This window comes from Hippocampus comes, unplaced genomic scaffold (genome assembly GCF_001891065.2).
Source record: "Hippocampus comes isolate QL1 unplaced genomic scaffold, H_comes_QL1_v1.1 scaffold299, whole genome shotgun sequence".
Lineage (NCBI taxonomy): Eukaryota > Metazoa > Chordata > Actinopteri > Syngnathiformes > Syngnathidae > Hippocampus > Hippocampus comes.
Window position 1 is genome coordinate 764,486 of NW_017805694.1, and position 8,954 is coordinate 773,439.

General features: G+C 50.3%; 2 protein-coding genes and 1 long non-coding RNA gene across 3 annotated transcripts in view; 1 reads left to right on the top strand and 2 right to left on the bottom strand.

Moving 5' to 3' along the window:
• spam1 (sperm adhesion molecule 1) overlaps positions 1–1,912 on the bottom strand; it is a 9,028-nt gene extending 7,116 nt beyond the window's left edge. The window contains exons 1-4 of the mRNA XM_019881805.1: positions 1,728–1,912; positions 846–1,580; positions 293–382; positions 4–81 (exon numbers count right to left, since the gene is read on the bottom strand). Coding sequence (XP_019737364.1) covers positions 4–81; positions 293–382; positions 846–1,580; positions 1,728–1,898 — 1,074 coding nt within the window. The 5' untranslated portion in view covers positions 1,899–1,912. The remainder of the gene's footprint in view (positions 1–3; positions 82–292; positions 383–845; positions 1,581–1,727) is intronic.
• Positions 1,913–2,867: 955 nt separating this feature from the next.
• Positions 2,868–8,954, bottom strand: part of hyal4 (hyaluronidase 4) — a 12,475-nt gene continuing 6,388 nt past the window's right edge. The window contains exons 3-5 of the mRNA XM_019881803.1: positions 7,287–7,694; positions 6,303–6,392; positions 2,868–4,962 (exon numbers count right to left, since the gene is read on the bottom strand). Of these exons, the coding sequence (XP_019737362.1) occupies positions 4,438–4,962; positions 6,303–6,392; positions 7,287–7,694 (1,023 nt within the window). The 3' untranslated portion in view covers positions 2,868–4,437. The remainder of the gene's footprint in view (positions 4,963–6,302; positions 6,393–7,286; positions 7,695–8,954) is intronic.
• The window catches only part of LOC109522981 (uncharacterized), a 20,739-nt gene continuing 16,831 nt past the window's right edge, over positions 5,047–8,954 (top strand). Inside the window, exon 1 of the long non-coding RNA XR_002169673.1 lies at positions 5,047–5,810. This is a non-coding gene — a long non-coding RNA (uncharacterized LOC109522981). The remainder of the gene's footprint in view (positions 5,811–8,954) is intronic.

An 8,954-nucleotide genomic window follows, 5' to 3' on the forward strand; every position in this document is an offset into this window, starting at 1 on the left:
CACCGTGGCCGCCGCCGTCACGTTGGCGAGATACGGGTTGAGCGTGGATGTCAGGTAGTCGGACAGTGACTGGCAGGAGGCCTGAAAGACATACAGAGAGACTGGAAGAGTCACAGAAAGGCACAGAGACGGACTCACTTGGTCGTTTTCGGTTAACTGAGAACACAGTATGGCAAGTTTGTGTTGTCTGGAGCATTTTCTTCGACGACAAGAGGAAGAACAGCCAACGTCACGCCATGGTTTGCCGATTCCTGGCAGGGCTCTGCGTTTGGCTGCTTGTCGCGATGGTTACCTTGTCCTTGTAGTCTCCGCTCCCGCCCCACATGACCACGCCGGCGGCCCCCAGGGCAGCCGACTCGCCCACTGTGCTCACCAGATCCGCCTGGAAAGTCAAGTCACACGGATTCATTTTTGGGATTCGGACAGTGTGGGAGAAGTGAATTGTGAGTGTTAAACTTCACGCAATGTCCCAATGCACAATACCATCCATCCATCCATTTACTGATCTGCTTCATCCTCAGGAGGGTTCTCGGGGCGTGCTGGAGCCTGTACCAGCTGTAGGCGGGGGACACCGCGAACCGGTTGCCAGCCAATCGCAGTGCACACAAAGACGGACAACCATCCACGCTCACACTCACACCAAGGGACAATTTGGAGTGTTCATGCATGTTTTGGGAATGTGGGAGGAAACCGGAGTACCCGGAGAAAACCCACACAGGGAGGCAGGAGCCGGGATCGAAGCAAGCATGGAAGTCAACCTTTGACCAGAACCGATACACAGAGGCGGGGGGAAAAAAAGGCAACCTTGACCGGCAGTATACAGGGGCTCGAGCAGCAGGACTCACCGTGGTCTCAAAAATCCTGCTCTGCCCACGATACAGGGGTCTGGAGTAGACGTAGATGGGCATGGCGTACTGCCGTTTGGACAGCGCAGCTACCCTCAGGGCCTCGCGGACGCGGTACCACGCATAGAGCGCCGCCTGGGGGGAGTCCCTCAGGGCGGGGTGCAGGTAGACGGATGGGAAGAGGGCGGTACTGTGCTCCCAGAGCCACGTCAGCTCCTGATTCTGCTTGCGGGCCTTGGCCGAGCACCGGCCCGTGTAGCCTGGCCTGTCCCAGTTGTAGTTGTAGCAGTAGGGGAACAAGTAGAACCCCCAACGGCGGCTCGGACGCTCCCTCACTCCGAGCTGAATGGTTCTCTCCATGAAGCTCCGCCCAGCCCTCTGGAACTGATCCACAGCCAGCTGGGAGATCTCGTTCAGGGACAAGAACGGGGAGGCTTGCAAGGCGTTGGCCATGGACAGCTTTTGGTAGATCCGCTTGGACCCCCAGTTCTGGGCCCACAGGGGGCGCCAGGACTCCCAGTCTATGACGGCGAGGCCGGGGGATTCGTCCTCGGCTATGTAATGGTCAATTTGACGCCTGGCCTTGAGCAGGTGTGCTGTCAGGTTGCCATTTTGAGGGACGCCGCCCTCACGCCGCGTCCGGCTGGCGGGGTCGATCTTGGGGTAGAGGCCCAGCCGGTCCTCATAGAAGATGGTCAGGAACTGGCCCGGAACTGAGGCCGGCGTGGTCACCGCCTGGAAGAAGTGATGACCGAATGGAGCTTCGTGAAGCAGATAGAAAACGCAATGTCTGTCGAAATGATAACTGAACGTGAATTGTTAAAAGGGCAAATGTGACTGTTGTTGTTGTGGACCTGATGTGGACCTGAAAGTCATCAGCACCTGGAAGGCCGCGGTGTCCAATGGGATGTCCAGATGCTGGCACCGCTCAGTGCGGGCGTTCCACACGGTGACAAAGGGGTGTTTGGGAATCAGGGGCGGCTCGGTGGGCGCCAGCGTGGAAGCCGCTGGGATGAGACTCATGATCACGCAGGACAGAAGGTGCAGGAACATCGCGATGCTCGGGACTAAGAGGAGAAGAAAACATTTTGACCACTTAGCAAGTGAATCGTGGAACTCCAGTCAGTGAGATATCCGAGTCTGCGGTTGTTTCCTGTCTGCTAAGACGAGTAAGTGAACCGATACGACCGAATCGTCCGAATCCGTCGTGGTTCTGTGAGTCTCGAGTCAATGCGGCGGTACAACTGAACTATTTGAGCCTGCGGTGCTTCCGGCGAGTCGACTCGCTCAAGTCTACAAGCCGATCTCAGCAGACTCGCAATGATTTGGTTCTTTCGGCTCCCTGACTAGACAGACAGTCACCACACACGCAGACAGACTCAGGTAGCCAATCTTCGAAGTCCACTCACTGGCCTGGCGTATTCAACAGTACCCGACCAGAGATCCTGACGAGTGGAGCCCTTGATTTCACAAGTCCTTCTTCGGTATAAATATTTGCATTTGTCTGAGTCGCGAACGGACGCGGTGCGTGTATAAATGCCGGTTTGACTGTTGTGTCCCCGGTGTCTGAAGGGCTTCTGATGCCTTCTTCTGAGGCAAAAGTTCCAATGAGAAAAAAAAAAGCATGAAATGATTGTGTGATCTCTTTTTGTTCATGATCTCCAATATCAGTCAAATTACTATTTTTTATGTGGCAAAATTGTGATTGCATGAGAGAAGTTGTCAGTATAAAAGGAAATCATTTGTTAAAATAGTCGAAAATGACATTCGTACCTGCCTCTCTTCTCTGCGTCAGTCAAGTGCGAAGTTCTTTTCTGCGACTTCCTGAGACTTTCCTGAGAAATGACACGCACGTAAGCCAACTGTGCAACCATTTCTTTATCAGTGATCATGCATCTGGTGTTGGTCGATCGCATCTTCCTCTTTTCTCCAATCACCCACCCCCCACCCCCCGCCAAAAAAAGCACCACGCTGGCTGCTTTTATGATTCACGTTCAATGAGAAGACACTTTACAAACATGGTATAATAGGTAACAATGTTTATTTGCAGTGCATTTACATTCATGTGCTGCAAGTTTGATTCTACAATCATGACGTACGCGTAAAAACCAAAACAGTACTTGTTGCAGTTGATTAGTCGCCACGTGAGATGAAAATCTGTTTCAGACAAAAAACAGCCAAGGTCTACATGTTGGAAAACACTTTGCGACGTGCTGCTAGCATGCGAGGAACACAAGCTAGCATCGTTCATCGATTCAGCTGGCTCGGCGGGTCTTCCAAGCGTGTCCCTTCCCGAAGCTGAGAGCAAGAAGATCACACCAAGATGATTGATATTGAATTGAGACAAACGAACAGGAAAAACACCAGAACCGTCACTCTGTTCTTTCATCGCAATTGTTGTCATGAAGTGGAATTCGTTGCTCTCGTGTTTTCATCGGTCGTCTGGCTACGGAACAATGGCAATCAATGTTTGAAACTCGATACTCTGACAAAATAGAACGATACCGTGCAGATACTGCTTCTGTGGCAACGACAAAAATAATAAGCCGACTTTCCACCCCTATGAAGGCATACGATTTGTTGCCAGTCTAATTCAGGAGGGTTCGTTGGCCTTGGCGGAGGTATCCTGGCGTGTTCACATACACCGGTTGAACTTTTGAAGACGAGGAAGTGAAGAACCGCAGGAAAGCGCCAAGTCATGACTTGAGCTCAGCTGTGTGCCGTGGCCGACGTCCTCTTCAGTGTTTGTCGTAGCTACATTGCGGCTAGGAAATTAGTCACGTCGGCTAGTTCAATTCCTCTTAATGAAAAGAAAAAAAAAAAAACGCTAGTTAGTTAAGAGATTGTGATAAAGCACACATTTTTTTTGGTTATGCTTATAAAACCGAGTGACGGGGGCCAAAATGACAGTTTTTGACTCCCACGTGAGCATCGGTATATCATGTCAAGTAAAAGAGCTTTTGTAAAAATGATGAGCATTATTTTAGACTGAACAAGCTAGCCATACAAGAGCGCTTGTTTTGGTGGTGTTGCTCTTTTGGGAACATAATCATTAGCTTATAAGGGCTAACTAGTAGCATCACCAGCACCTACTAGTGGTAGAAGCTAACATTTTTGACCATACACACGCGTTAGCTTCATGCTGGGTAATAAAAGCAAGCGATCTCAAGTAAATTTTCGGATGTACAAAAACCTGACAGACTGTCACTGGTTGGTGCTTTGTTAGCGCTGCGAGCTGTGTTAGCAGTAGCAGGCCAGTGGGCTCAGCTCGTTGTTTTTTTCCATTGACCCGTCGCCGCTTCAAAAATCACCACTCTCAAATTCCATTGTGGAACATCACTGACACGATTGACTGAAAACTAAAGTGTTCCGGATGTATTAGGGTCAACTTTTTTTTTTTTTTTGGACTTGCGTCCTCGATAGAGCAATCACAAGCGGTCATTCACGCTCACCAGTGATTAGCAGCCCTTCCAATTTACAAAGACCAAATTTGGCAACTGAACTTTGGTTTCGAGAGCAACGTTGCGTTCCAGTCATTACATTCTTATGAGCTGCGTTGTGATCCGTGGACGCGAGCATGGTAGCATCAGTGTTAGCATGCTAACAAGCATCCGAATGTCTCGAGTGTTTCCCAGAAGGTCAACAGGAGCGCCGAGAGCGTCACGAGAGCAGCGTGGACGAGGGCGGGCGGCGCCCCGCTGCGTCCCTCGTCCGCCTGCCCACCCTGCTCGTCCTCCCACTCGCTCCTCCGCCGCGCCTCGTCGCCGCCGTCGTCTTCATCGTCGACGTCGACCTCCTCCAGCACCTCGTTGGCGCTATCGCAGCGCTCCCCCAGGTGACCTTCGTAGCAATGACAACGGAAGCGCTCCGCAAGCATGTTCAGGGCCTGGGGCGAGTGGTGCCCGCTGACGACGAAGCCTCTGTCGCCGGCCGCGGGGCGGATGCTGTAGGTGGCGGCGTCGAGGTGGAGGTAGTGGCGCGCGCTCGGGTTGCGGCGGACGCAGCGTCCGTTGTTCTGGCACAGGAAGTCGCTGCAGAACTCGGCGGCCCGCGTCACGTTGGTGATGTACTGGCCCAGCCGGCGGCTCAGGAACCAGCGCACCTTGCTGCAGTTGTGCTGCAGGGAAAACACGAGCGGGAGGAACATCCATCAGGCCCATTTCAAAGCAAAGGCAATTTACGCTTTCCACAAATAGCGAACTGACCATTGTTTGTCGATAAGTGCCCTGCCATTGCCTGGCGACCAGTGGAAACCAAACCGATGGACAGGCGTGAAGACTCAACAATGTCCCCATTTGGGATTAAATGTCATCAATTTTTTGTGTTTTCTGTTACAAGCACTTTTGCCACCAGGCATTGACTCTATGGAAACATATGAAATGTCAGACTGGAATTCCCCTGAACTATTGTTTTTTGGGGGGGCGGCAAAAGAAAGGAAAAGAAGATGAGAGGCAAAGTATTGTTGTTGGCGTGAGGCTGCTGTCTGGTTTCCAAAACAGTTCCAGACGCTGCAGGAAGACACGACATCCGCGAGAAAAGACGGCACGCGGATGACAACAGTGTGACTAATCGACATTAGACAGAGCGCCCTCTTTTCAAAATCAAGACAGCCTTTTAAAACATCATCAAAAATACTTCTTAACCCTTGGAAGCCTCCTTGCAATGGAAAAATGTCACGTCAAGTCCACTAGATGGCAGCATCCCCCCGAAAACAGAATACGCTCAGGTACACTTCTTTGTGCACGTTTTCACGCTTTCAAAATAAACTGCCCCTCCACCCCGAAATAGTTTTTTTTTTGAGCAGTACTGTATATAATTTCTATTCTCACATCAGAGCTGTGTGGTCAATTGAAATCTCAACCCCAAAATACGAGTACATAACGGGGACTAAAGCTATGGACTGAGGATTTTATCGCAAGGGTTCAATTACAAGATCTAATTTTGATGTATTAAAGTGAGTGTCAGGTAGGTTCACTATCTTTCTTCTTCTTCTTATCATTATTGTTGTTGTTTGAACTCGAGTTTAGCCAAGAGGTCTACAATTGCTTAACCATGATGTGTCGTAGCCTATCAGGGACAAATAACGTCAAAGTTGTTTCATATTGCAGTCTCGTTAGTTCAATGCTTCCAAACCTTTAGTATTTACATGTTATGGCATGGATATATTTATAAAGACATTTTCTTTCAATTAGGAGGTATTAAATTTGTTGTCAAAGTAATTGACATTGGATAATGTCTAACGCTTCACAGTAATGTGCCACGGTATACTAGTTGAAAATCACTGGATTATTCGGGAATTAAAATTTTACTCAGAGGCACTCCGAGACTGTGTCAATTGGATGAAATGTTTTTGAGGGCGCAGTGCATCTTGGGTACGAGTCGAATCGCGCTCCTCACCCGCGACATTTTTTTTTTTTTTTTTTTTGTAGTAAAAAATATATTTGGCCAAATCCTCACCCGCGACATGGTCAAGTTGAGGTCGCCCCAGATGACGAAGCCGGCGGCTCCCAAAGCGGCGCTCTCGCCGATGGTGTGGACGAGATCCTTCTGCGAGGAGGACACGGTAAGGTCACGATTCGTGAGTCACTTCGGATAGAACCAGCTAGCATGCGGGCTACTTAGCATGTGGGCAAAGCATTTTGATTTGGTCTGGAACGGGAATCAAACATATCTGAACCGACGTAAATGGTTGATGGAATGCAGGCTGAGCAAGCAAGGAGCCATGTAGCATATAGCAACTTAGCATGTTGCTACCGCTGCTCCAGTCCAATGGGCTGGAATTCGGCATTTTAGGTACCCAAACACAGCATCCCCCCCCTTGATACTCGACTGGGGAAAACTAATTAATCTGTCACTTTGTTGTCCTGTTGTAACTTCCACATTTGGATAACAAAATCGCTTCTTAGCTCAACCACTTGACTTTGTGCCCCATTGAAAACATGACAAAAAAGGGGGTACACCCACGTTACGTTGGTATTCCCCTAATTTGTTTTGAAAATAAAACTTTTAAATGAACACTCAGCATTTAGCTACTTAGCACGTGGGCAAGCGTGGTAAATGAATGTGATGTCCCTCTTGATTTGTTTTGGACACAAAAAGGTGGAACTCAATCAATGAAAACTGGACAGAACCGCACCGCCTCATGGAAATGAAACTTTTCCATCCAAACTTGCCGACTCGGCGTTAGCGTGTGAGCAAACCACTTACTGGCGCATCGGTCAATGAAATGAGACTTTCTTTTCATTGCCTGCTTAGCTTGTGGCTATTTAGCATGTAGCAAATTAGCATGACATTCCGAGCCGACAAGTCACGTGGTCTGAGATGTACTGTGTCGAGCGCCTCCATTTTGTATGCTTTCTCCCGAGAAGGGAAAATTCTCGGGTTGATTTTCCGGAACGTGATGACCCCGCCTTGGCCCCCCCGTCCCGCGTCGGCCGTTACCGTGGTGAGGAAGGTGAGCGGCCCGTCGCGGTATCCCAGCCTCAGGTAGACGTACGTGGGGAGGTCGTAGTCATTGGAGGTGAGCGAGGCCACGCGCAGCGCCTCCCGCACGCGGTGGCGGGCAAAGCGCAGGTTGGCCACGCTGTTGCTGTGCGACTTGAGGATGGTGATGGACGGGTAGAGCGCCGTGCTGCTGTTCCACAGCCAGCGCAGCTCGTCGTTGCGCAGGCTCTCCATCAGCGGGCACAGGCCGGTGTAGCCGCTCTCGTGGAGGTTGTAATTGTGGCAGTCGGGGTAGAGGTAGAAACCCCACAGGCCGTTGGGGCGCAGGCGCGTGCCCAGCTGGAGCGTGCGCTGCATGAAGGCCCGGGCGCTCTTCTCGAAGCGGCGCCGCGCCAGCTCCTCCACCTCAAAAGCCAGTCGGGAAAAAAAAAAAAGTCATTTATACGGCACCTCTCAATGACGGGAGTCCACAAAGCGCTATGAAGTCGACTGGACATAAACCACACACTTGAGGTGTCATTGTCTCCTATTACCCCGAGAGGGGACCGTCTGGTTGCAGAAAATCAAGCTCGGGGCTGTGGTGAGTCGTCATTTTCATGCACTGTGAATTTGCGTTGTATCGTATTTTGAAGGCATTAAACATTACCATAGCGATCAGAGTGTTGCGGCCAGATTAGACGCTCCTTGTGTTTATTATTATATTTCGTAAACATCACAGTTTTCATGCAGCTCATACCATATTATTTTGTTGTATTATTTCCGCCACACCTTAAATGCCGGTCCCTGAAAATATTGTCTGAAATAAACCGGTCCATGGGGCAAAAAAGGTTGGAGACCCCTGTTCTAGTGTAAAGTCTGGAAAATAGAAAAATCCTTCTCGAAAAAAAAATAGGACCGCAAACTAACGATTGTTTGAATAATTGATTCAAATATTGGTCCAAAAAAATCGTTGATGATTCAAAGAATCCGATGAAGAAAATCAAACCTGTTTTAATTTGTGTCCCTTGCTTGTAAAAGCGGACATGATATCCGATACCGACGACGCTGACGATGCACAAAACGATCCCGCTACTGCTTTGCGCCGTCAGAAAATCGACAAAAATGTTCATTTTCCAAAAGTCAAAGCAGTTGTTTGCAAATTTGTTCACCGGATTGAAGGCAAAGATAATCAGTCCTGCTTTCATGGGGCACTGTTGACATGGGAGAAGATTGACTGTCGAGAGGCTCCAATCGGAGGTGTTGGACAATTGGAAGTTAAACGACGCCCGTCAACGATCAATCCGTGAGTCACGGATTAGTTGCCGCCCCTCCAATGTTCCAGTAACGATGCCCTTTCAATCAACTGCTACTCGAACAAAACCGGAGCAGCGCAGGCCAACATTTGGAAATCCGTGCCGCCGTCGCGCTTCGTTGGGAAGGCGGCATCCTCACCTGCGCCGCCGTCACGTTCAGGTACGCCTTGGCGGTCAGCTCCCGCGACTTTCGCCGGTAGACGTCCTTCTTGTGCCAGTTGCGGCTCCACTGCGGCCGCCAGAACTCCCAGTCGATGACGGCCAGGCCGCGGAAGTCTTCGGCGGGGATGAAGTGCGCGATGTCCCGGTAGGCCTTGAACAGGTGCACGTCCAGGCTGCCGTTCTGCGGGACGCCCCCCGGCACCGCCCCGCC